Consider the following 26,284-nt stretch of genomic DNA (forward strand, 5'->3'; position numbering starts at 1 on the left):
TTGCATTGTGTGTCACTCTGTGTCCCTGTCCAATTCCTTGTTTGGGGATATAAGAGCCTGGAACCCCTCTAGATGTACCCACCACACCCCAATACCACTGTCGTCACTGGTACGCCAATTAAAAAAACAAGTACTGACGCAAAGGAGAAAATTTAATCACTGTGCCCAGAGTAGAAAGAGGAACCGATATAATGACCTCCCAAGTCATCTTTGGGATACTGATGTGAGCTTTAGGTTAAAACAGAGAATTGGGCTGGGCGGTGGTGGCGCACGCCTTTAGTCCCAGCACTCAGGAGGCAGAGCCAGGCAGATCTCTGTGAGTTCGAGGCCAGCCTGGACTACAGAGCGAGATCCAGGACAGGCACCAAAACTACACAAAGAATCCCTGTCTCGAAAAATCAAAACCAAACCAAACCAAATCAAACAACAAAAAACAAAAACAAACAAACAAAAAACCCAAAAAAAAACAGAGAATTGGTGCAGGACAAACGGAGCCACAAATAGCGCATCAGCCCTGGTCCAGGTCCAGCCGTATGCTCGTAGATCATTGCCCTCCTCTGGAGAAATGGCCTGTCCTGGGAGGCTTTGCGGCTCCTAGAATCCAAGGTGAACCTCAGGGTTAGGACAATAACTTACCTGAGATTTCAGCCTTGAAGGTGGGTGAGAAAAGTATAAAAACAAGGCAGAGATGCCAAGCTCTCTTCCTGGACTTTGTTGCTTTGTGGGCCCAAGTGAGGAATCAGTGCTATGTAACAAAAGTCTCTAAGTACCTGTTACAGCCTCAGCTGCACAGGGACATGTGGGGAGGGCCAGGGAGGCCCTGCCTCTGCAGCCTATCCCAGACCTGGGGGTATGGAAGCCCAAGGTTGCCTATATAAATGCTGTTCACCCAAAGGGAGGGCAGCGCCCCAGTGACCTCAGATGGTAGCAATGACCATGACCACCCGAGCACTGATGCCTGGTGACATCCTTGTTCGTTTTCAGTAGTTCTGTGAGCAGAAGCCAGCCAGCCTGGGCTGTTGTTACTTCTTGCTCCTGCTGCATGCCTGGGCCATGGGGGCTGATCCACTGGGCATGATCAAGAGACTCCTGCCCCCACCCCCACCCTTGGGTCCAGCTGCTCATATCCAGAGAGAGGAGAGAAGCTTCCTGACCTGTATCTTGGGTGAGAGCCAAGAAAATTTTAGCACTTGACCTTATTACCTGGACTCGCTGTTGTGGCCACCCCAGAATAAGAACCTCTTAGAGTGTTCAGGCCAGGGCACATGGCCCAGTCACCTCCTGACACAGGTCTGAGATGTGCCCCCTCTGTAGGGAACTGCTGAGAATTACATGTCTCACCATTTTCCCAGCTGAGCATGACACCAGGCTTCTAGGTAGGCCTGTGAGATGGGGACAGAAAAGGCATTTGCTTTCCAGAGTTTCTTAAAGCAACCAACGCAAGGACCAGGTTGGGCGGGCCCCAGCCTGGAGGCTTCCTCTGCAATAGCATCAAACACTGCCTACTTTGGTGCCCGAGGAACTGGAGAACCCGGTCCATCGGTCTTTGTGACATTGTCAGTCCAAACAGGGGACTAAAGTGACCCAAATGATCATCACATCACTGAAAGAAAAAAAAAAGCCAGGACAGCTGTGCCTCCAGTCGGGAGAAAGCTTTATTAGTAGTCTGCTGCTGATCTACAAGCAGAACTACTGGCATGGGCCTTGTGACCTGGAACCTGGAAAAGGACCAACAGCCAGCATGGCCCTTAGTGACAGCGGGGCTTGTGTCAGGGGAGCAGGGCAGAGAGGTAGGTCTGCATTAGCATATGAAAGAAACCAATCGACAGAGAGGACTTGACCCCATCCCCTCCAAAGCCAACGCATAGCAGATCCACAAAAAGCTTACACTCTACAATGACCCCTAGGCGCTGGCGCCATTGAGCTTCTGACCTTTCTTCAAACTCTGGCCCACGTTTTCCCCTGGAGGTGCTTTCTTCCTTAATAAACTGTCTCTGCTGCTACTACTATTCACACGTCCCTGGGCCGTTTCTTTTACCAGGAAACAAGAACCTGGAAATCCCAGTGAGCGCTGATCAGATTCCAGTACCTGCCAGCAGCGTGGTGGCCCTATTTCCTGCCAGTGCCAATGCCTGCCAGCCAAGACCACTCAGCAAGTCTTAGCAACAACAATGCCTGGTTTGGTACTTGCCGGTGGAGGTGTCTGAACATGGTGGAGGGTCCTGGCCAGCTGGAGGCTTGTTGTAATGAGTCCGAGGTGCCGCCGACAGAGGATCTGGCAAAGACTCTGTCATGAGCTGCGTTCAGCTGTGATAGGATTTGAGCTGTGGGAGGCGATCAGGGTCTGAGGAAGCTGGTTTCTGCTCTGGACTGAGCGCCAGAGTGGAGCTGTGGGAGGACAGGCACGCTGGCATCTTGTTGAGCAGACGAAATGAAGGGTAGGTTTGTGCCATTGATGGACGGCATGGTGCAGTCCTTCCTGTGGGTCGGCGTGGGTGCTGTTGGTAGGTGCGTCCTTTTCTCTGCCTTGTTCCGTCACATGGGGAGAAACTGTGGCAGCCAGCAGTGGGAGGCCCAGAAGAGGAGTCGGGCCATGTACAAGGTGCCCGTTGGCAAGAGAAGACGAAGCACCCCCTGAGGCAAATGGGGCACATCTGTCTGTCATGTCAGCTTCCCGCCTCTGTGGGAACTGTGCTCTCTCCCCCTGAGGCCGTGACCAGATGCTCACCCCTCATCCTCTCAGGTTAATCACTGGCCTAGAGGTCTGCAGGCAGGTGGCTTTTGTTCTGGTAGCAGGCTACAAAGTCAGGGATCTCCATTAGCATTGGCCAACCTTTTCTATAGAGGGCCAGATAGTAAACGTTTAGTCTCCTTTGTAGCCAGTCAGCTTTGTACTTGCTGGGCAAGAACAACCATTAGCCACACCTAAATCAACAGATGCCTTTGAGATCTCACAGACAGCAACTTGCAAAGGAAGCCAGGAGGAGCTCCGGGCCTGGTCCACAGGTCCGCCGGGGACGTCAGGCTGATGCCTCCAAGTTCCTTTCTTGCTAAGAAGTACAAGGCCAAGCCCGGCCTTTATCCATAACAGTTCAGCTGGGGTGAGGGAGGGCTGGGCTTGCAGAGAAATTGGCTTCTAAAAAAGGAGCAGTCCTATACAAGTTCCACTGCTCTGGACTGGGAATAACGCAGGTGAGTAGGGGCTGAGATGCCTCTCCATGGCCCAGCATGGCCAGAGCCAGCTCCTTATCCCAAAGAGCTTGGCTCTAGGACACAGCAAGAATCAACAGCACATGTTTCACCCACAGAGGGCAAGTTCAAAGTGTCTTCAATAGAGAGGCTGTGTGAAAATATGAGATGATGGGAAATCTATGCACCGGCAGTGAACTGGGGACCAGACTCACCTTGGGTGTGGCTTCTGTCAGATAGTGATCAGCAAGCTAGGTCCATCCTGGGGAGGACAGTGGTGATACTTAGAAAAGGCATGGGGATGCTTTGCGGGGCATGGGGATGGCTTGCGGGGAGCCACCCTATAGCACAGGGGCAAAAGGAAGAGAATGTCCAACCAGACAGGAAGGGCTTGGGGGGGGGGGCTATGCTCTGTGAGCCATGGGCCCTCAGATAGCAGCTAATACTCCCCGGAAGAACTGCTGGCTAGATGCTTGCAGGCTCTAGTCTTGTTAGAGACACCCGAAGGAGGCTAGGAGTCCAGATACGCGGTCCAGTGTGTAGAAAGGCACGGGGAGCTGCAGGGATGTGGATCTCATAACCTCAGTTATGTTTTCTGAGAAGACAGCAGGGCGGCAAGGTCTGCAGATCAGCAGAGGCAGGTGGCGACCGCAGAGGACATGGAAGCAGCCATGTTCAGATCATGACAAGCAGCTTGACCAGGCACTTCATGTTGAGATCGGGGCTGCAGGCTAGAGGCGGAGGCCACAGGCAGTCTAGCCCTGATGCCCTGAGTTGTACTGTACATTGAATATAGAGAAATGAGGAAAACGGTGTGGACAGAGTTAGAGGAGGGGCTCAAAAGGATGCTGCTCTCGATGGGGGAGGGAGGCCGCCGGTAGCATCAGGGCCAGCCCTGCCTCCCTAGTGGGTCCTTCTTGTGTCCACGACGCTCTGGATGCCTTTAAGCCCCGATTCGCCCATCCTGGAGCATCGGCATACTAGATTTGAGGCTGTAAAGAATGGGGCTTCACCAGCACCTCCAGAACACGATGCACTGAAACCATTCTCTGGACGACGATAAAGAGGAATGAACATTCACGGGCAAGTTTTTAGCCTGTGGGGTAGAGACAGCTGGGAAGTCAGGGTTGCAAGTAAAATAGAAACAGAAGCTGACACCAAGGGAGGGTGGTGAGCCCAGGTCTGACTCCTCTGACTCCGTGGAGCTTAGTGGAGACAGTAGCAAGTGTCAGGCTCAGGAAAAACACAAACCCTTGCTCTGGCAGCTGGGATGTAAGGGCGTGTTGTGTTGTAAGGCCCATCAAGGTGAGTGTGAGCTGCAGTTTCAGAAGGGTGTGCTTTCTCAGACAATATGGGGCAACAGAGACCTGTCTGTAGGTTTGGAGAAAGTGCAGTTGTTCCTGTGTTCGGGTGGAGGCTCTAATATTTCTCCAGAGGGCTAGAATCTTCCACAAAGCACTCAAGCCTGTGGACAGAGACTAGGAGGAAATGACAGGTCTGTCTTCCCAGTATAGAATATCCATGCAAAATTGATGGTAGCTCCAGTCAGGCAGTCTCCGGGACCAAATGAACAGTTTGAGTTACCATCTCTCTATAAGGGACCCTCCCCTGAATTACAGGAGAAGGCTGCAGATCCCTTCAGTCAGAGGCCACTATCGCTGAATAATCATTCAGAGCAAAGGAAGTGTTTTTCCCACTGATGCGGACTTTGCCCCTCTTAATACTAAATTCTGACCATACACATGTTCTTCCCACTGATGTGGACTTTGCCCCTCTTAATACTGAATTCTGACCATACACATGTTCTTCCCACTGATGCGGACTTTGCCCCTCTTGATGTCAGATTCTGACCACACACATGTGGTAGACTTACCCGACAACAGTGTAGAGAGGGCAGACAGCACTCAGGGTGGCATGGCCAGCCAGAAGGGTTTTTCTGTGTTCTTGCTACTGGACCACAACTCTAGCGCTGCCTGGGAGGAAGCAGAATTCTAAACGGTCCACTGTGAGCAGTTGTAACTGTCAGTGGGTGTGGCCCATCATAGCTAAAGGGGAGGGTGGAGAGGCTAGAATGAGGGGGGCGGGCTGGGCATCTAAAGCCAGGAATAGGCAGTGGTTTGGGAGCCATTGGACACAGGACAGGCAACATCTTGGAAAGTCTTGGGTTCAGGGCTGGCTGACAAGGGGTGAGTCCAACTTGGGAACATCCCAGTGGCTCCACCCTACCTACAGGAGCATTCTGAAGTATGCTCAGTAAAGCCTGGCCCTGAGAGTCACTGCTCAAGAGAGAGGCTAGGGGAAGGTGTCGGGAAGACAGGTGGGGGACACCAGATGCCGCGCAAGGACTCACTCCAAGATGGATTGATATGAGGATGAAGACTGAAGAGGCAAAGCCCAGGGCCGTACCTCCTGGAGCCACCAGCATGCCAGTGTCTGGCAGCTTTATCATGCACTGCCCCCCAAACCTTTACCACAGCCGTCCGAGTACCACAAGCACGCTAGTCTTGTCCCGGGAGTGAGCCCGTCACTTGCTCCACGGGGCAGCACCACGCACTGGTGTCTGATGTATCCCAAGGGGAAGAAGGATCACAGTTCACTGAGGACTCCCCTCCAGACAAGCTGCCTTTGGAGCTGCTGTCTTCAGATCTGGGGCTCCATCCCACTTTAGAGTGCACGATCCCCACCCCCATGTTACTCATGACAGCATGAAGTCAACTGAGAGGAACTGACATGGTTGGTTCATGAGGATGGGGACTCCTGGGTCAGTAGACTCTCAGACCACTCACCATGTAGAAATCAAATAAACTGGAAACCAATTGTGATGGAATCCATATGTATGCCAGGCCTAATGGTGCATACCTGCAATCCCAACACTTGGGAGGTAGAGGCAGGAAGATCAGAAGTTCAATGTCGCCCTCGGCTATGTCGTGAGTTCAAGGCCAGCCTGGATCATACGAGATCCACCCTCAAAGAACACAGCAGTCCATATTAATGTAATAATGCACATTCATCAGACACTGCTCTAAAGCTATCCCTTTCAGCCTTTCAGGGCTTCACTGAGAGCCTGTGTAACTGCTTAGACGAGGGGGAAAAAGCCAGAGAAACATCAAAACTATTTTAGAAGATAAAGTTCTCCTTGGGCTTCCTGCTACTTCATTACACAATTACCCCCCTTCCAAACAGAATAACATTCAATTTCTAAGAGTCATGTCTACATTGCCCAGCATGCCTAAACACAGAGTGTTGTCCTAGAATTATCTGCCAGATTGACTGGCAGCTATAAAACTAAAAGAGAAAAAATGAGCATTCATTAAGTAAGAGAGAGTTGTCTGGCTGTGGCTCTAGAATTCAGCAGTGGACTTCCTGAAGGATGGGCTCTCTGGAAAGGGAGATGACACCCTTCTGTGGTCAGGCAGTGTGGACAGCATGTGGCGTGGGCAGGTCTCTGCTCTCCAGAGGAGGATCTGAGCTGAGGAGTGTTGGAGTCATCCGACCTTCACCAGGGAGGGGACGAGAAAGGGAGGGTGAGAAGAGAGGGAGGTGTACAGTGGCCAAGCCTGGCCACAGGTGAACGAGGTCAGCATGTGTGGTGAGCCTCAGCTGTTCCAGAGAGAACTTTGGGCTACTGATTGGAGCGGCACACAGAGGAGCGTGGAGGAGAATGAAATGCAGTCCAAACAGTTAATAGTTCCGACCTACCAGTTCCCTCACAGGGGGACAGGGAGGGAGGAAGAGAGAAAAAAGGCGCACTAAGGTGTTCTCCCTAAAGGGTAACATGAATTTTCATGAGTATTTTCCACAGTCACGGAGGCACTGCTGACGTAGATGGTGCCACATCTGTTCTCTTGTCGTCTTCCAGTTCTTCCCACCACCGCACACCTTCCTGCCTCATGGCTCTCTCTTCTACATGTCTCTTGGATCCATACCACCTTGCACCCCACGGTTGATGGCTAATCAGCTCCTGTGTCCCTAAACCCAGCTGTCTAATCTCAGAAATCACTGCCACTGGTATTTGCGGACTACAAATCTTCCACCTGTATGGCATTGATGCCACTGGTGGCAATATGGGCAATATCTTCTGGGCAGATAGCCTCCATACTGGCGGTAATGAAGGATAAAGTGGCGGCATTATTGCAGCCTTCCAAACTTGCCTCATCCATCCAGAGGCAAGGTTCCACCACCCAGAGATATGCCAGGGCCTCCCTTCTTAATCCGGTGGGCCTTGAGAGCTCTGACAGATGACTACTCTTCAAGAAGCTCTTAGGGCACTCAGAGTGGGCAAACCTCATCTCCCCTGTGCGTGTGTGTTTTATGTCTCTGCAGCTCATCTGGATGGGCCAAGTGTCTCCCACAGCGTGACCAGGAACACACAAGCATGCCTCTTCTCTACAGCTCCACAGTACTGGAGGTAGGAGGTCTTGCCATATTCTGGGCCACACCCCAATATGGCAGATGTACGGTGTGTTTTTTTTTTTTTTTTTTTTTTTTTTTTTTTTTCGGTTTTTCGAGACAGGGTTTCTCTGCGTAGCTTTGCGCCTTTCCTGGAGCTCACTCGGTAGCCCAGGCTGGCCTCGAACTCACAGAGATCCGCCTGGCTCTGCCTCCCGAGTGCTGGGATTAAAGGCGTGCGCCACCACCGCCCGGCTTGTACGGTGTGTTTTTATGCTTGGATCTCCAGAGTCCTCCCCCCCCCACCCCCGCCCCTCTGCTGTCTTTACAGTAGGGTCAGATACACGTGTCCCACTGGGCCCTCTGACCAGCTTAGACATAGGGATCAGGGCTGTTCTCTTCCCCACCTGACGTCTCCTATGTATCCTGTCACCAATAGATTCATGGAGGTCAAGGTGAGTTCCGTGATCAAATGGGGTATTTTTGACAGCCAATGGCAGGCTAGGAGATGGGTCTGGTTCCCTGAAGTACCCAATACTGAGGTTAATCACCTGGAGGCTTGGTGGGGAGGAGAGCTGAGCAGCATTCACCTGACTATGCAGCAGGAATGGAGGCAGCTGAGGCAGAGGGCGACATCGCTGCTGCTATTCTGCTCCAAGCAAATACCCTGCACTTGAGGCAAGGTGATTGTCTGGGCCTGTGGCTTCTGAACTTGGAGACCTTGCAGCTGCAGGAATGGTGTCTGCTGACTGACGTGTCCCTTGACCCTCACTGTTGGCGTCTCAAATGATGATGATAGCAGAGTCTGGAACAGCCTTACGTTGGAGGCTCTGGAGGGTTTCCTTGGGAAGTAGCTTGAGTTGTGAAGGTCCGCCCTGATGATGGTGCTGCTTGGGGGGGGGGGCTGAAGAGCTGTCCCCCTTGAACTAGCTAAGAGGAAGAAGAATTTGTCATTACCATGTCTGCTGGTTTCACTCTGCCTCTTTTTGCTGACTCCCATGCAGCGAGCTTCCCAGCGTCTGGTTCTGCCGTATGTTCAGAACACAGGGCTCCCGTAGCCCGCTGACCTGGAGCATCTGGCCTTGAGAGTTGGTCCCTGATCATCTACCGGTAGTAAACTTCATAACTTCCATGTTGCTGGTGGTCGTGGTTCTTGAGTGCCTATGGGCTCTGGTGCAAAAGCAGCTGGAACTAGCGTGTGAGGACAGGGAGATGGCAGAGCTGATGGAGGTCCCTGAGGTGACAGGCTGTGAGCCGCTCTCCTGGGATCCAGAGCTGCTGATGGTGACTGCCTGAGAACTGGGAGTCGAGGTAAGGGTAGAAACGCTGCTGATAGAGCAGCAGAACAACGCTTCCACTCGGGGGCTCTGGGACGTCAGTCACACATGGAGTCTGTTTGAGAGTACGTTATTAGTCAGGCCTTGGAGGGGGACAGGTTTGGCTGCTGCCCGTCAGCGTCGGGAACTGTGGGATCACTTTATACTGAATATTAGGCATCACTCTGGGGAACTGGTACTTCTGTAAGTCGGAGGCGGCAGCCACAGCAAACTGCCCACCAGAGACCACGGTTCTTGGAAGGCTCACGGTCACGGCCGGTGTCAGTGCTGTTGCTACCCTCTTTCTTTGGGACAGTAGTAGCCTCAGAGGAGGAAGAGGTGATCTGTCAGTCATTGGCCCCCTGTGAAAGTTGAAAGGCCGTGAGGTCAGGTTCACCTGCGCCTCTGACTGGCCCAGACCCTAGGAATCCCTCTCCTTTCTAGGTGACTCGGCTCTGCTGCAGGTTGCTGCCAACAGCGCCAAAGCCAGCTGCGACTCCTGCCCTCTGCCTCCACCATCGCTGCCACAGGAGCCTGAGGAAAAGGGGCCACCGCTGCCACCAACATCTTTTTCAAATCTTCACCGCCGCTGCCACTTCTTCAACGGAGTAGCCTTGGCTGCTCACGGTGAGGGCTGAGGGGTGAGTTCAAGAGGGCTGGTCCAGAGGGAGGGGCCGTGGTGCTGATGGGGCAAACCAACTTGGACCCAGTTCAGGAGGGATGAGGAGGAGGGAGTGGCTTGTGCAGATGAGGCTTTTTACAAAACAAAGGCAGGAATAAGCTGGAGGCTGTACCCTGGTACCTGCTTTTGCTGCCTGTAATGTCTCAGAAGTGGAAAGCTTCCCAGACAAACTCTGATATTCATTCTTGATAAACCAGTCACAGGGGGACACTCTGTCAACTTGACCAAAGGCATCTATAGGAGCCCTGACGCGTGCTGGTGACGGGGCGAGACCTTAACAAAGGTCTGGAGTGACATGGTACACTCACTGCCTCCACTTCTCACCATCCTAGGCCCTGGAGGTTCTTCGGGGCATCGCAAAGAGACAAAAACTAACACATCCCACATGGAAGATCCTCCTGTTCTTCAATACCAATATGTAGCGGTAACGCCCGCATTACCGATAACCGTTCACCATGTCCGAGCGAAGGGCTGTGGATTAAAAAATAGAGACAAGAGACAGCGAGTCATTCGTACGATTGGATGTCGAATGCCGTTTATTGAAAGAGGGAAGAAACCTTAAATATGTACAGGCTTACAGCACAAATGGAGGAACCCCCGGAGGGCAGAAGTTTGCTGTCAATGGTCTACGTTCCAGACCCAATGTTCTACAATCTTGCATCTAAGTAGTTAACACCCAAAATGCAGGATACACAAACAAGGAACTTCCCTTAAGCATTCAGAAGGGTGGATACCGGCAGGGAATCTGAATAGGGAGGACATCTGATCAAGGTCAAGCAAACAAGGCCGCAGCCACTCCCAGTCGGGGGCCAGGGCCCATGGCGCCCACAGGTCCCCCCTTTTTATTAAATGAGCTTCTGACTTAGGTTGCGTGGGACCAGCAGACCACCTTACCCGTCATAGAGACACTTGCCCAGGCCACACAAGTGCTCTGTCTTAGGTTGATGGCAGCCCCCCAAGCATTACCCGTCTCTGAATACTCATTATCATACAGACTCAACCATGTGAGCTGTAGAGTGACTGCTGCCAAAGATCTCAAAGTGGCACTGGGCTTGCAATCTGTGCGACACAGAAAAGACCAACAGAAGTCCGAACCCACCCATAGCCAGGAGGCTAAAGGCAATTGAACCATTCCCTTCTTAAACGAGCCTTACTGTAAATTGGAGTCCTTGTAAGGTGGTATCCCATAAGCAAATGGAACTTGAGTTTTAATAATTTTTTACAACTTACAAAGCCAATTATAATGTATAAAAGTGGAATTAAATTTGTCATGCCCAACAAGAAGAAAGATTAACTAACTGTGGTAGCTACTTTTGCTGCCAGGGTCTCCATTGTGCTAGCTGTAGTAACCAATTATGAAATAGCAATCCCAGAAACAATAGCAGCAGTGGCCACCACTGCTATAACAGCATCAACGGCAACAGCAATGTCAGAGTCTCTTCTGGAGCGTGTGAGCATCATCTGTGTCTAGCTGCCACGGTCCACTGGCATGGACATGGCTCCAGGAACACGAACCACCAAGGCCCATTTTTCTTGATCCCAGCACTACTTAGGCTGGCAGGTCTGCAAGAGAACAACTGAGAAACAAAGAAAACAGAAAACAAAAACAGCAAACAAGGAGTAGAACTAATGGCCTCAATAATGGCTACATTCAGGCTCACAAATTTTGAGGTATCTTCAAAAAGGCTAGATGAATTTCAGGAGGCAAATAAATGTTGCACAGAGCCATTCCTGAAAAGTAGGTACTACACCAGCTTGAGGGGGGTTGCAAAATGCGAAAAAGGCTTAGCTGGCATGCTACTGTTTACAACTGAAGTTCATTGACCTTTAGAGTTATCCTTAATCTCTAAGGTGTGGTACATTCTCAATGTTTTTTGAAAAAAGTTACCATACATTACCTTCTGAGGAATCCAACCACATGGCTACAGTTCCTAGGCTTAGAATAATGTTTGCCAAGGCTGGCCGTATTGGGCTCTCAATCCCCATTGGCATTAGAAGGGGAGAGTTTTTTACGAAGGCCCAATAGGTCTCTGCCATGTTGGGATTCAGCAGCAGCCACAGGGCGCACACAGCGTTCAGGAACCCAGAGAGGAACTTCATTGTCCTGTGGAAAGACACAAACAGATCCCCGGGCCCACACCAACACCGGATCGGGTCCCCTCCAAGTGCCAGTAGAAAGATCTTTCCATCGCACCAGAGGATGATTTGCAACAGGAGCCCTCCAGTGCTTATCTGCAGCAGATACTCCAGCAGAATCCACCGATAAAAAATTTAAAATATATAAAACAAGGGAAAGAATAGAATGTGGAGAGGAAAGATGAGCCCCTAACTCCCCCTTTTTTACTTTAGCAATATAAATTTTTAAGGTACGATGGCAGCGTTCTACTATAGCCTGCCCTTGAGGATTATAAGGAATACCAGTCTTATTAACAATAGAAAAATCTTGGCAGAATTTTGAAAATCCCGTACTACTGTAGGCGGGACCTTATCAGTTTTTATGTATTTTGGCACTCCCATGTAAGCAAAAGCATGAAAACAATGATTTTTTACATCCTTAACCTTTTCCCCTGAATGGACAGAAGCAAAAATTAGAGAAGAATATGTATCAATAGACACATGGACATATTGTAATTTTCCAAAGGAAGGCACGTGTGTGACGTCCATCTGTCACACATGATTAGGTAAAAGTCCTCAACGATTAACTCCCAAATGAGGAACAGGTAAAAATTCCACACAAATAGGGCATGATTTAACTATCTGGATGGCTTGTTCCCGGGTTATGCCTGTATGATAACGGAGAGATCCAGCATTAAGATGATAACGCTGATGTAACTGAGTAGCCTTATCAAAGGCAGAACAGACTAATGTGACAGCCATACGAGTAATGGTGTCAGCCCTCTGATTACCTTCACTTAGAGGTCCAGGAAATTGAGTATGAGCTCTAATATGGCCCACATAAAGGTTATGTGAGCGAGACCATATAAGTCCTTGTACTTGCAATAAGTATTCATGAATGGAAGAAATGGATGTAGGCTGTTGTTTCCAAAGGTATAATGGCATGTGCCACATATTGACTACCAGTATAAATATTTACACTCTCATCAGAAAACATCTGTAAAGCAAGCAACAGCGCCTGTACCTCTGCCACCTGGGCAGAAGTGCCCTGGACTTTTATTCTCTTTACTATGTTACCAGAAACCACCACAGCAAAACCACGTGAAGTGCCATCAGTAAATACCACACGGGCCTGAGGAATAGGAGTCATTTGTACTATCTTGGGAAATATAACAGGATGCAATTTAAAAAATTGACACACATCATTGGAGGGGTAGTGAGTATCAAACTGACCCTGCATGGAGCATGTCAATATGGCCCAATCATTATCATTAGCTTGCAACCATGCTACTTGAGACTGGGTGTATGGGGTCACCACAATATCTGGCTCTTTACCAAAAGTTTGAACACTGATCTTGATTCCTTTAAATATAATCTGAGCGACAGCCTGTGGATAAGGAGTGATGATTTTTGCTGGAGAAGCTGGGGAATGTACCCATAAAATAGGACCTGTTTGCCAAAACACTCCAGTAGGTGAATGAGTAAAACAAAATATCAAATACAATAAGGGAGAATTAAGATCTATATACTGTACGTGAGCCTGTTTTAGGGCTTCTTGTACACGTTGTAGGGCTACACGTCCTTCAGCTGTTAATTTACGGGGAGATGAAGGGTCAGGGTCGCCCTTTAAGACATCATACAAGGGGCGAAGCTGACCTGTTGGAATTTTTAAAGTGGGCCGAAGCCATTGAATATCTTCCAGAAAGGTTTGGAAATCATTAAGTGTGCATAGCTGATCCATACGCAGAGTAATCTTTTGTGGGCGTATGCCCGTGCGTAACAATTCATGACCTAAATAATGATAGGGAAAAGATACCTGTACCTTTTCTGGGGCTATCTGTAAATTAGCCAAGCTAAGAACCTCTTGTAAATAAGAAAAGGCATCAAAAACAAGTTTTTTATCTTTAGCAGCCATTAATATATCATCCATATAGTGAATTATATAAACACCTGGAAAAGCTTTTTGAACTGGAGCTAGGGCCAAAGACACATAAATTTGACATATAGTAGGGCTATTGGCCATTCCTTGAGGCAATACCACCCACTGATATCTCTGATAAGGTTTCTTAAGATTTTCTGAAGGAACACTGAAAGCAAAGCGAGGACTGTCCTCGGGATGCAAAGGAATGGTGAAGAAACAATCCCTCAAGTCAACCACAATTAAATGTCAATGCTTAGGAATTGCCACAGGGGCAGGCTAGCCAGGCTGTGTTGTTCCCATGAGAAGCATGGTTTTATTTACAGCTCTAAGATCCTGTAACAGCCTCCATTTTTCTGATTTTTTTTTTAATAACAAATATAGGTGAGTTCCAAGGTGAAGTGGAAGGAATGATATGTCCAGCATCTAACTGCTCCTTAACCAATGCATACGCAGCCTCCAATTTTTCCTTAGCAAGGGGCCACTGCTCCACCCATACAGGGTCATCATTCTTCCAAGTGATTTTTATCGGTTGTATTATTGAAGGCTGTTGTGCAGTGACCCCTATGGAAAAGATCCTAATCCTCTAGTATCGCCAGGACCCCTAGTGACACAGTTTTTGTCTGCCACAGGGAGCGGGTCTCCTTGTAACATTTTCCCTAAGCCTTTGTCCGGGCAGTAGCCCTGACTCTTTAGCATCTGTTGTACAGGCTGTGTAGTAAGCACCGCTCCCATGCCATCCAACACATCCCGCCCCCACAAGTTTACTGGAATGTCAGGTAGCACAAATGGTTGAAAAGTTCCTGCATGACCTTCCTCATCCTTCCAATTTAAAAGTAGCTTGCTCTGTAATGGCGTCTGAGCTGTGCCGATACCTTGTAGGTGAGAGGTAGAATCTTTAAGGGGCCAAGCTTCGGGCCAATGTTTTAAAGAAATAACTGAAGTGTCAGTGCCAGTATCTAAAAGACCCCGAAAACTGTGATCATTAACTTTTAAATTTAGCATGGGTCTTTGTTCTAAGGTGGAAACCCAGCATGCTAGAGGGCCCGTAGAGCCAAATCCACCCTCACCTCTGTGTGGTTTAAGAAAAGGATTATTAGTATGAAAGCGGGGCATCAAAAGCAGTTGTGCTATGCGAGCACCCTGGGGAATAATAGTCACCCCTTTACCAGCCTCAACCATGATTCTAATTTTCCCTTTAGAGTCTTTATCTATCACTCCTGGAATTACTCTAATACCTTGCATAAGAGCGCTACTCCTGCCCAGAATCAGTCCTAAAGACCCTGCAGGTAGTGGACCCATAACTCCAGTACCAAGAGCCTGGGGACCCATCTGAGGTGTTAATACTGTTCTGGTGGAGGAGCAGAGGTCCAATCCTGCGCTTCCAGGGGTGCCTCTGATAAGGTTTTGGACAAAAAGGGGTTCCTTCGAGGAACAAACTGGATGGGATGGTGGGAAACTGGGGATGGGGCAGGTGTATCCAGGGCTCCGTACACCTGGCTTCGGGGGGTCCGGAGCGGACCCCGCTGCCCGTTTCCCGACGGTGGTAATATATTTCCCTGAGCATAAACCTTAGATCGGCACTCATTATTCCAGTGATGTCCCTTTTTACATCGCGGGCAAAGTCCTGGTGTCTTTGCTGTTGCTTGGGCTCCAGGACAATTATTCTTAATATGACCTTGCTTGCCGCATCCAAAACAGGTTTTTGGGCGGTTTCCTCCAGAATTAATCCCCTTCATGGCTGAGGCCATTACCTGTCCCATGATGTGATGCCCATCTATATCTCTACATAGTTTAAGATAATCATTTAAGCTCTTATTTTTATGAGGCCTAATGGCCTCCTTGCAATATTTATTGGCCTTTTCAAAAGCCAGTTGCTTTACTATGGGCATGGCTTGATCAACATCCCCAAACACTCTCCCTGCTAGTTGAAGCAGGCGATCTACAAATTCTGTAAATGGTTCTGATGGCCCTTGAATGACTTTAGATAGTTGTTCACCAGCAGCTTTATTAGGTAGCCCTTTCCACGCTCTGGTAGCGGCCACACTAATCTGTGCATAAACTGCAGGATCATACAAAATCTGTGCTTGTAAAGTGGCATACTGCCCTGTACCCGTGAGCATCTCAAGATTACGAGCCGGGAAGCCTGCAGCAGCATTTCTATTAGCTGTAGTTTGACAATGTTCTTGAAACTCACTCCTCCAAATTAAATAATCCCCCCCAGAGAGAGCGGCGCGACACAGCTGCATCCAATCGCTAGGGGTGCAATTTAAGGCAGAAAAAGATTCAAGTATAGCGATGGTAAAAGGAGCATGGGGCCCATATGACATCACAGCTTCCTTGAGCTGTTTGATGCTTTTAAAATCTAGAGGATTGTGCTCCCTTTGTCTCTGCCCTTGAGCATTTTGAGTCTCTATAACTGGGTAAGCAACTCCCCCCCCCCCCCCCCCCCCCCCCCGTCAATCCCTCCATGGGTGCAGAAGGAAGGACCTCCGTGTTGCAAAAGTCAAGGTTATGGGCTGGAGGTCTATCCTTGTGAGAAATCTGTGATTTCCCTCTTAGGCATCTATCATCCTTTTTTGATCTGATTTCTACATCATCACCCTCTGAAGATGACTTTGCAGAATCGGAAGACAACTCTGCCGAATCAGAAAGATCAGAAGTTTGAAGGGTTCTGAGAGCCTCCTCTATCTGAGACTCCTCCAACACAGCTTTAGCTTCATTTAAGTGTTCTTGGACTTCAATATCATCACTAAGCAATGTATCCTTAACCAAGCGCCACAAAGAAAAAGTAGCTAAGGATATGGAATCAGGCCCTTCTTTATGCAAATATTTCTGTAAGTCAACCTTGACCTGTTCCCAATCTGGTATATTAAATCCTCCGGAGACCAGAAACCAAGGACTAGCATTCTGGAGGATTTGAACAAAATCTTTAGCCGTCTTGCTCTTAATAATAGTGCCTTGCCGCCTCAACAGTCCAATTAATTGTTCCTCGAGGAGTGACTGTGAGCTAGCCGCACCCATTCCAATCCACTCTTACCTTAAAATGCCGGCCGGCCTTCCAAGAGTGTCCGTCAGCTGGTCCTTCTTTCTCAGACCTCGGTAGGAACCTCCATTTGTAGCGGTAACGCCCGCATTACCGATAACCGTTCACCATGTCCGAGCGAAGGGCTGTGGATTAAAAAATAGAGACAAGAGACAGCGAGTCATTCGTACGATTGGATGTCGAATGCCGTTTATTGAAAGAGGGAAGAAACCTTAAATACGTACAGGCTTACAGCACAAATGGAGGAACCCCCGGAGGACAGAAGTTTGCTGTCAATGGTCTACGTTCCAGACCCAATGTTCTACAATCTTGCATCTAAGTAGTTAACGCCCAAAATGCAGGATACACAAACAAGGAACTTCCCTTAAGCATTCAGAAGGGTGGATACCGGCAGGGAATCTGAATAGGGAGGACATCTGATCAAGGTCAAGCAAGCAAGGCCGCAGCCACTCCCAGTCGGGGGCCAGGGCCCATGGCGCCCACACCAATACTCAATTCCCCCTGCTCTATGATTCAACACAATTCCAGCTGTAATTCCACAAGATTTTAAAGTTAAAGTGGAGGCCTGTAAGAGCACATACTTCTCTTACCAAAGTTCGGTTCCCAGCACCCACGCCAGGCAGGCCACAAGCCCACAAGCCCAGCTCCCAGGGATCCAACTCTAATCTCTGTGGGAACCTGCACACATGTGTACAAATCCACACACAGACTTGTAATGAAAAGAAAATAAAAATCTTTATAAAGATTAAAATGGAAGTTGACACACTGATGCTGAAGTGTGTATGATATGCAAAGATACCGGATAGCAAACAGTCGTGAGAGGGACGAGGGCTGGAAGGAATCCTTAAATCACCTGGCTCCAGAATGTGCACGTGTGTGCGCGCTGTGTCACATTGGTGCTGTCGGGGAGTAACTGGTCAGAGACCAGAGCAAAACGTCCAAAAGGCTCCCTGGCCAAAGACCCCCACTATGGATGGAGAAAAGAGCCACCAAGGAGAAGGCGCGAGGCAGATGTTGGAGTGTTGGGGTCAGGATATGGGGGGGTATCACCTGGACCCTTTCACCCATGATCCAAGGCTCTGCAGCTTCCAGAATGTTCTCTGGTGGAAGAGTGGCACTGGTTCCCGCCCTCCATATGAAATGTGCCCTGACATGCTAGACGGAAGTCCACACCACAAGGAGCAGCCAGCCTGCTACTGCTCTTATTCCCCGGGGAGTCAGAAGCTGGACACCAGGCCTGTTTCTCGGCCTCCCACTGATCACTACAGTTGAGTTCCCTAATCTGACCTCAGTGGGGCCTAGAGAGCTTTCATCTCTGGGACTGCTGGGGGACCAGGCAAGCAGGTGTCCCCCGCCCCCCCCCCCCGATCCTTCACTCTGTTGTCTATCCCCATCACACTTCACCCCTTTCTGGAACCATAGTGGTGTCTTGGGGAACACTGTTCAGACCTCAGTCTGATTTTTTTCATCACAGCAGCATCTTCTGGAAATGTCCCTCCTGTGGTTGGGGACATGCTTTGTCTAGACCTACTTTATTCTTCTCTCAGGACCAGCATGTGTGAAGGAAGCTCACAGTCCCCCTCATAGAAGACTTTGTGTGGCTTGCCCTGTGCCTGGAAGACACCTCCAGCATCCCCTCTGAATGCAGACTCATCCTCCTGTCCCATGAGTGTCTCTGTGGTGTCCTTATGACAAGCCCCCACCCCAGTGACCTCTAGCCTTTATGCTCTGCAGCCTGACCAGGGTCCAGCGCAGAGTCCCCATAATGTCCCCAACTCCTCTGATTCCTCTAATCCTGACCTGAGAGCCGCAGCCTAACCTATGACCTCAGGAAGGTACCTGCCCGTGCATCTCATCTGTACACAGTGCAGGGGCAGGGTGCTGTGTAGGGCATTGTCCCCTGACAGGTAACACCATGCCCTCATCCTGGGCCAACACATCCTGGGGTCTGTAGGAAGCAGTAGTGCTTCTCAGCCAATCATTTTGTCAAACACTTCTTCTAGGTCTTTCTTTTTAAAAGTATATCTCGTTTGACGTACACGGCCAGGCAGAAAAACCAAAAGCACGGTGAAGGGCCCACTTCTGCAGTCGTGGTGTCCTGCAGCCAGGAGCTCCCTCCTGGGGCCCTGGTTTTCCGTGGGCGTGGGGGAGTGAGTGTGGGGAACTGGCCCATACAGCGGGTCCCAGTGTGGCAGCTACTTCTTGGCTAATTCCAGGAGTTAGTGAGCCAGTGTGATTGCGGCTCTAAGGATCCTTCCCAGGAGGGGACATTGTACAGTTGCAGGGCAATGAGCGACCAAGTGGAGACAATGTAGACATTGGGAAGAGGTGTTGTGATCCTGGTGTCAGACCCCACCCCCACCCCCACCCACCCCCGCCCCGGGTATGAGTCATAGACCTCATGGTGGCTTTGAAGAAGGTGGCCTGTCTCCAGGCTGGTGGGAGAGGAAAGTGTGTGTGTGTGGGGGGGGGGGCAGGGTGCCTCAGCCCAGGGACTTCACTAAGCAAGGCGGGCCCTCTGTGGGTGTTCCTTTCAGCACTTGGCATTGTGACCGGCGCTGTCACTTGTAAGGGGCACAGGTGTGGTGTTCCCAGTAGCCAGGTGCATTCTCTTACAGCTCCTCCGTCCTTGGGCCGTGGGGCCAGCCGGCCTCCCACGCGGCACCAGGTCCTTGCTCAGCACGGCTCCTTGCAGACCCCAGAGCGATGGCCAGTCTGAACGTGTCCCTCTCTTTCTTTTTTGCCACCTGTGCCCTCTGTGAGGTGGCCAGGAGGATCTCGAAAGCCCTGCTCCCAGCGGGTACCTACGTCACTTTTTCCCGGGAGGCCCTGGGTGCGGCCCAGCTGGCAGCCTGCTGCCTAGAGATGCGAGTGTTGGTGGAACTCGGCCCCTGGGCTGGGGGCTTCGGGCCCGACCTGTTGCTGACCCTGGTCTTCCTGCTCTTCGTGGTGCACGGGGTCACCTTTGACGGGGCCTCCGCCAACCCCACTGTGGCCTTCCAGGAGTTCCTCATGGCGGAGGCCTCGCTGCCCGGCACCCTGCTGAAAGTGGCGGCCCAGGTGCTGGGCGCGCAGGTCGCCGCCGCCCTGACGCAGCGCCTCTGGGCCTGGGAACTCAGTGACCTGCACTTGCTGCAGAGCCTCATGGCTGTGCACTGCAGCTCGACCCTGCGCACCTCCGTGCTGCAGGGCACGCTGGTGGAGGGCGCCTGCACCTTCTTCTTTCATCTGAGCCTCCTCCGCCTGCAGCGCAGCCTTCTTGTCTACAGGGTGCCAGCCCTGGCGCTGCTGGTCACGGTCATGGCCTACACAGGTGAGACCCGCTCCCCTTTCTGCCGGACCTGTCAGGACCTCAACACCTTCACTGGTACCCAAAAGGGGTTCTTCTGGCCAAGGGTCCCACAAGTCCTTGTGGTGACTTCTTGGGGGCCCTGACAGGCGGGTAGGGGCTGGAAGGCTAGCCCCGGGGGAGGGGGGACATTGTGTGTAGGGGAGCCGTGTCCCATATACCTCTCCTCAATTCCCAGCTGCAATGTTTATTACATCTGGGGCAGCGGGAGCAGCTAGGCAGTTCAAGGTTTGGTCCTGGCTGTGCTCTGGATGCTCCTAGACCCTCGAACACTCCATACAGGGCAACCATTTCTTGTTGATTTCTCTCTCCCTTCCACCCTCCTCACTCAGTCCTGAGACAGCAGTAGCCCCTCATGCCTGTAACCTCTGTCCTGGCCATGCCGGCATCCTGACTAGGCTTTGGTGGTCTCTGGTGCTCTTGCGGGCGCTGCTCAGGACGACTCAAAGCCTACACTCTGATTTTGTTTCCCAGATGTCACTTGTCAGCCCTGGGATCCACCTGGAGGGAGGCATCCGTAGATGGGATCCCAGGACAGGGAGCACTACAGGGGAGCACCGCAGGCTGTTGACCAGCTGCTCCCGAGAGCTACAGGCTCTGTGGATGTTGCATCATGCCAGATGCAGAGGTTTCTTTTCCTTCCTTCCTTCCTCCCTCCCTCCCTTAAGATTTATTTTGTATGCAGTGTTCTGTATGCAGGCCAGAAGAGGGCGCCAGATTCCGTTAGAGATGGTTGTGAGCCACCTTGTGATTGCTGGGAATTGAACTCAGGACCTCTGGAAGAGCAGCCAGTGCTCTTAACCGCTGAGCCACCTCTCCAGCCCAGAGCTGAGGTTTCTAAAGGCTTGTTCTAAGAGGCCAAGAGCCCAGGAAGCAGAAACAGCACAAGTCAATGCTGAGCCAAGCCAGCTCAAGACTTTGCGACCTATACTAGCAAGATCACGAGAAAGACCTCCAACATCCTGATCAGAGAGGATAAACTGAGGCCAGCAGTGCAAGAGAGCAGGGGAGGGTGGTGGTCTGCCGCAGAATGCCCAGGGGCGGCTGTGTCCTACCCTGTGGGCCAGGGTTCTCACCTCCCACAGCAGAGCTGCCTGTGACCTGCACCCAGGTCCAGGTCCACACAGTACTTGCTCTTCCTGAGGCCCAGGCTCTGCTCTGCCTCCCCCACGCCATTGTCTGCTTCCTGGTGTGGCTTGAAAAATCGTAACTGGCTCAACTGCTCCCCTCCCCTGGCTTCTCTCCTGTGGGTTCTCAGCTGGTGACTTCTCTGTAGTTATCCCAAGGCCTGAAGGTGACATCTCTGTCCCTGTTGCTGTTTTTATCTCAGTCTCCCTGTCTCACTCTTTACACACACACACACACACACACACACACACACACACACCCCGTCTCCTTGTTTTATTTTGGTGTTGGTTTTGTTTTGTTTTGTTTTTTAGTTCCCTCTCTGGCTCTGGTCCTCCCTTGGTGTGTCTGCCCCCCCTTTCTCTTTCCCTCCCTGTAGCCTTTGATGTTTCTCCTCATACCTCTCTGGGCCACCTTCCAGAAGGTGGGGGCGTTGGATCAGAGGGCTCATGATACAGAAGTCTCGGAGTGAGGGATGGGGGAGTGTGTCAGACATCCCTGGTACAACCTTGGTCCCAGCTCCTCCCCTGTGACCTTTGCCCTCGGCTGCTCCAGCCTTGTTCCTCCATGCTCATCAGCATGCCACAGGGAGGGCAGCTGCCCCCAGTCCCCTAGTGCCAAGAGCCCAAGCCCATGCCTAACGGTGTGGTCTCAGAGGCGGTAGCTTCAGCCAGAGCCAGCCCATGAGGATTCTGTGCTTCTGTCCACAGCTGGACCCTACACCTCTGCCTTCTTCAATCCTGCCCTGGCTGCCTCTGTCACATTCCACTGCTCTGGGAACACCTTGCTGGAGTATGCCCATGTGTATTGTCTGGGTCCTGTGGCAGGTGAGCTGTGGGGGGCAAGGCCGGCCTGGGTAGTGTCCATGGGCAGACACAGACACAGACACACAGGGCATGGCTGCCTACAGATTCACAATGCTGCCACCCTTCCTGGCTCCCCAGGATCTTGGGGGCTGGGGCCTCAAGGGTTTCAGATCTGTTCTCCTGGTCTCTGCAGTGTGGACAGTTGGAGGAAGTGACTGACATGGGTATGTCTTGGTTGGGACGGTCACAGAGGAGGGTGATGGTGTTAGGTGGAGAGTGGGGTATGGAGAATTTGACACCCGAGGGCTCTGTATGGGCAGCAGAGACAGGCTGCATGGGTTCACTTGTGTCTGGGTTCCCTTCTCCTCACGGCATCTTTACACACCCAGTTAAAGCTGTCTTTCTGGGTGCTGCCACCATGGGGCCTCTGGGACACGCTTGGATGACCGCATGCCCTTTGGGGCCGCAGCCCTGAGTGGTCAGGGCCTGTAGCTCCTGGTAGGTCTGCCCTGTGACCCCTTGAAGCACAAAGGGGACCCCCTCCAGTCATCAAGGTCTGAATGAGGAATAGCAGGGACAGCCCCTGGGCTAGAGTAATCCAGAGAAGGCCACCAGATGTCCCTAGCTCCAGGATCCGGGAAATACTGGTTCTGGCAAATTCCTCTGTGGCACTGGGCCCAGGCACTAGGTGTTCCCACACCATTCATGGCTTTACCTGATGACTGACGTCCACTTGCAAACTCTCCACTCCTTCCAGGTCCACACTCGGCAGGACTCAGGGCAGAGCCTCAACCCGGGGGGCCAGGGGTGGGGGAACGGAACGGAGACAGAAGTCCCAGCTCTCCCCACAAACACAAGCTTGGCATGATGCCTGGGAGACGGTCTCACCACCAGTAACCTAGGTTCTTGTAATGTAATAGAAAAGATAAGACCCCTCTCTCTGCCCCATGGGCCACTCTTCTGGGGACTGCTTCCAATTTACCCCCCTTGTCCCCACACACACACTACAGGGCTCCTCTATGATTTTTCAGCTTTAGTTAACTTGTGTGTAGGTGTATGTGCATGTGTGTACACGTGATCATGTATGTGAGTACACACGCGGGTGCACACGGAAGCCAGGGGCCAACCTCGGATGTCATTCCTTGGTTATTTGTGTTTTTGAGAGAGCGCTCGGAGCGGGATAGACTGGCTGGCCAGCGAGCACCAGGGGTCTTCTTGACTCTTCCTCCCCAGTGCTGGGATTACAAGTGCGTACCACTGTATCTTGCTTTTTGGGGTGAGCTTGGAGACAGGGTCTCTCCATGGAGCCCTGGCTGTCCTGGAACTCTTTACGTAGAGCAGGCTGGCCTCAAACTCATAGAAGTCCATCTGCCTCTGTCTCCTGAGTGCCGGGATCAAAGGCTTGCACCACTGTATCTGGCTTGTCTGGCTTTTTATACATAGGTTCTAGAGACCAAATGCAGGCCCTCGTACTTATAACTTGTGATCCTCCTGCCTGGTGTGATAGAATGACGGGCATGTCACCATGCCTGGCTCCAGTCTCCATCTTCATCTAGAAGTCGCCAACACAAAAACAAAAGCTTACAAAGTTTAGTTAGAATTCAACATTGAGGAGCTGGACAGTGGTGGCGCACACTTTTAATCCCAACACTCGGGAGGCAGAGGCAGGAGGATCTCTGTGAGTTCCAGGCCAGCCTGGTCTACAGAGTGAGTTCCAGGACAGCCAGAGGTTACACAGAGAAACCATGTCTTGAAAAAAAAAAAACAAAAAACAAAACAAAAAAACACGCCCCTGCCTCCCCCTCCCCCCAAAAAAGACCAAGGCAGTTAAACATTAGGCAGAGCTCAGGGAATCCTATGGAAGAGAGGGAGGGAGGATTGTAGGAGCCAGAGGGGTCAAGAACATCACAAAATAAACAAAACAAAACAAACAAACAAACAAACAAAAAACCCCCCACGGAATCAACTAACCTAGGCTCATAGGGGCTCACAGAGTCTGAACCGACAACCAGGGATCCTGCATGGGACTGACCTAGGCCCTCTGCATATATGTTACAGTTGTGTGGTTTGGTCCACTTGTGGGACTCCTAACAGCCAGAGCCTATTCCTCACCCTGGGTGGCCTTGTCCGGTCTTGGTACAAGGGGAGGAGTTTAGTCCTACTGCTACTTGGTATGCCATGTTTTGTTGATGTCCATGGGAGAGCTGCCCTTTTCTGAATAGAGGAGTGGGTGTGGGGATGGGGAGGAGGGGAGGGGGGAGGGGGACCTGCTGTTTGGGATCTCTCCTCCTTCCCTGGCTAGCTGGTCCCTCTGAGAACCATGGTGGAAGTGGGACTCAAAACACCAGTGGAAACATGGAGATTGAGCCAGCTTCCCGCTCCTGCTCCCGAGTCCTTCCCAACCCAGGTCTAACCCTGCTCTTTCCCTGTCTTAGGGTTATCATTGCTGCGATGAAACACCATGACCAAAACAACTTGGGGAGGAAAGGGGTTATTTGACGTATACTTCCACATCACTGTTCATCATTGAAGGAAATCAGGACAGGAACTCAAACAGGGCAGGAACCTGGAGGCAGGAGCTGATGCAGAGGCCATGGAGGGGAGCTGCTTACTGGCTTGCTCCCTCTGGCTTGTTCAGCCTGGTCTCTTATAAAATCCAGGACCACCAGCCCATGGATGGCACCAAGCACAATTTGGGCTGGGCCCTCTTCCATTAATTGCTTATTAAGAAAATGTCCTATAGGTTTGCCTACACCCCACTCTTATGGAGGTGTTTTTGTTTTTGTTTTTGTTTTGAGACAGGGTTTCTCTGTATATCCCTGGCTGTCCTGGAAACTTGCTCTGTAGACCAGGCTAGCTTCGAACTCACAGAGATCCATCTGCCTCTGCCTCCCAAGTGCTGGGATTAAAGGTGTGCACCACCACCACCACCACCACCACCACCACCACCACCACCACCAGGCAGAGGCATTTTCTTAACTGAGGCTTCCTCCTCTAGATGACTTTAGTTTGTGTCAAATTGACATAAAACTATCCAGCATGCCCCCTCCCCCAAACTACTCCTCACTGAAAGCAGTCCTGCCCACCATGCCACCCTTAGAGGCAGCCTGAAAGAGAGGCTGTAAAATATAGCACTGGAAAATGGCATGGGACGTTTGCGTGGGACATCCTGAGTCCTGGGTCTCCAGAGCACAATCTAGAAGGATCCTAATCTCCCATGAGTGCTCCATGGGCTATCTAGGCAGCGTGTTCTCAGCACTAAGGGGCAGGACCCAGAGAAAGGATGTGGCCAGGAAGAGCCAGGCCAGGGAGGGCCTGGGCTCTTACGTCCGGGCTGTTCCATAATCTGACCCCGTCTCTTGCAGGGATGACCCTGGCTGTCCTACTCCATCAGGGCCACCTTCCCCGCCTTTTCCAGAGAAATCTGTTCTACCGGCAGAAAAACAAATACCGAACTCCCAGGGGGAAGCTGTCCCCAGGTTCCGTGGACTAGCCTTGGTACACCAGGACTGTAGCCACTGGAGTCCTGCTGAGTTGTCTTGCTCACGGAGGCTTCAGCCACCTCCCAAAACTTCTCGGCTCCCCTCCATGAAATCATTTGCCAATAAACCGTTGCTAAGACCCGCCTGTCTCCCTGGCCTGACGGAAGCTTCTGGAAGGACAGGTGAGGGTGAGTCCTTTTTTTGCCTATTACACGTTCTTTCCTGATTCATGTTTACAGAGTGACAATTGAAAGTAAAAGGCTACAAAGACAGGCAAAAAGCCCAGGGTGAGCTAACATGGGCCTGGCTGCCTGGTACATGCCTGGGAACCCACAGTCAAGAGAGGCCTAAGACCTTCTGGGGACCCCAAGGATAACAGTGGAGATTTCAGAGGGTGTTTCAGGGGTCTGGGCCTGGCACAAGGAACCTAGTGCTGCCATCCATCAAGTTCCCTACCCTTAGGACACAAACTATTTGCCCCCCAAAGCTGGGCCAACCCTTATCCCATGAGTTCCTGGGCCAGTTGCTCTGTGGTGGGGTAGGACTAGAGGACAAAACAAGGGGGTAAGTCCCGGTTTCCCGGATACTGGTGAGGCCACATGAGGCAAAAGAAGATTCTTCCAGGCCCTTCCAAGACCTGCCCCTTCTTCACCTTCTCTAAGGTGCCTCTGCCCACCCATCCTGGCAGAGGCCTCTGCCTGGAACCCCTAGCCTCTTTCCCTTTGTTGGTGTGACCAGCCTGGGAATGGGTGACAAGGATCCCAGTTCCCTGATGGCCCCTGGAAGAGGCCGGAGAGCCAGCTCTGTGTGGCCTTTGACTTCCGGTGGTGAGACCACAGAGGTGGTGATGTGGGGCAGTGTGTCGGC

At 51.4% G+C, this 26,284-nt stretch overlaps 1 protein-coding gene, 2 long non-coding RNA genes and 1 pseudogene across 4 annotated transcripts; 1 reads left to right on the plus strand and 3 right to left on the minus strand.

The window, feature by feature from the left end:
• Positions 1-1,637: 1,637 nt before the first annotated feature.
• LOC121821999 (uncharacterized) lies at positions 1,638-7,253 on the minus strand. The gene is made up of 2 exons (XR_006062908.2): positions 5,063-7,253; positions 1,638-4,285 (listed from the first exon to the last, which is right to left on the minus strand). It is a non-coding gene; the product is annotated as an uncharacterized LOC121821999 (long non-coding RNA).
• On the plus strand, positions 4,235-26,146 carry LOC102921986 (aquaporin-12). Of its 2 annotated transcripts, none has more exons than XM_042259882.2 (7): positions 4,235-5,375; positions 7,513-7,597; positions 8,583-8,889; positions 9,339-9,535; positions 18,203-19,968; positions 21,840-21,956; positions 25,301-26,146. In XM_042259882.2, exons 5-7 carry the CDS (start codon positions 19,362-19,364, stop codon positions 25,426-25,428), a joined length of 852 nt encoding a protein of 283 aa, XP_042115816.1. In that variant the 5' UTR covers positions 4,235-5,375; positions 7,513-7,597; positions 8,583-8,889; positions 9,339-9,535; positions 18,203-19,361; the 3' UTR covers positions 25,429-26,146. The 2 variants fall into 2 exon arrangements, with proteins under 2 accessions (XP_042115816.1, XP_076405758.1); XM_076549643.1 differs by having other exon boundaries at positions 9,339-9,521.
• On the minus strand, positions 7,894-15,197 carry LOC102927160 (transcription factor Sp1 pseudogene; annotated as a pseudogene).
• Positions 16,535-16,996, minus strand: LOC143268275 (uncharacterized). The gene is made up of 2 exons (XR_013043986.1): positions 16,880-16,996; positions 16,535-16,780 (listed from the first exon to the last, which is right to left on the minus strand). It is a non-coding gene; the product is annotated as an uncharacterized LOC143268275 (long non-coding RNA).
• Positions 26,147-26,284: the final 138 nt, after the last annotated feature.

Source organism: Peromyscus maniculatus, chromosome 13 (assembly GCF_049852395.1).
Source record: "Peromyscus maniculatus bairdii isolate BWxNUB_F1_BW_parent chromosome 13, HU_Pman_BW_mat_3.1, whole genome shotgun sequence".
In the NCBI taxonomy this organism is placed as follows: Eukaryota; Metazoa; Chordata; class Mammalia; order Rodentia; family Cricetidae; genus Peromyscus; species Peromyscus maniculatus.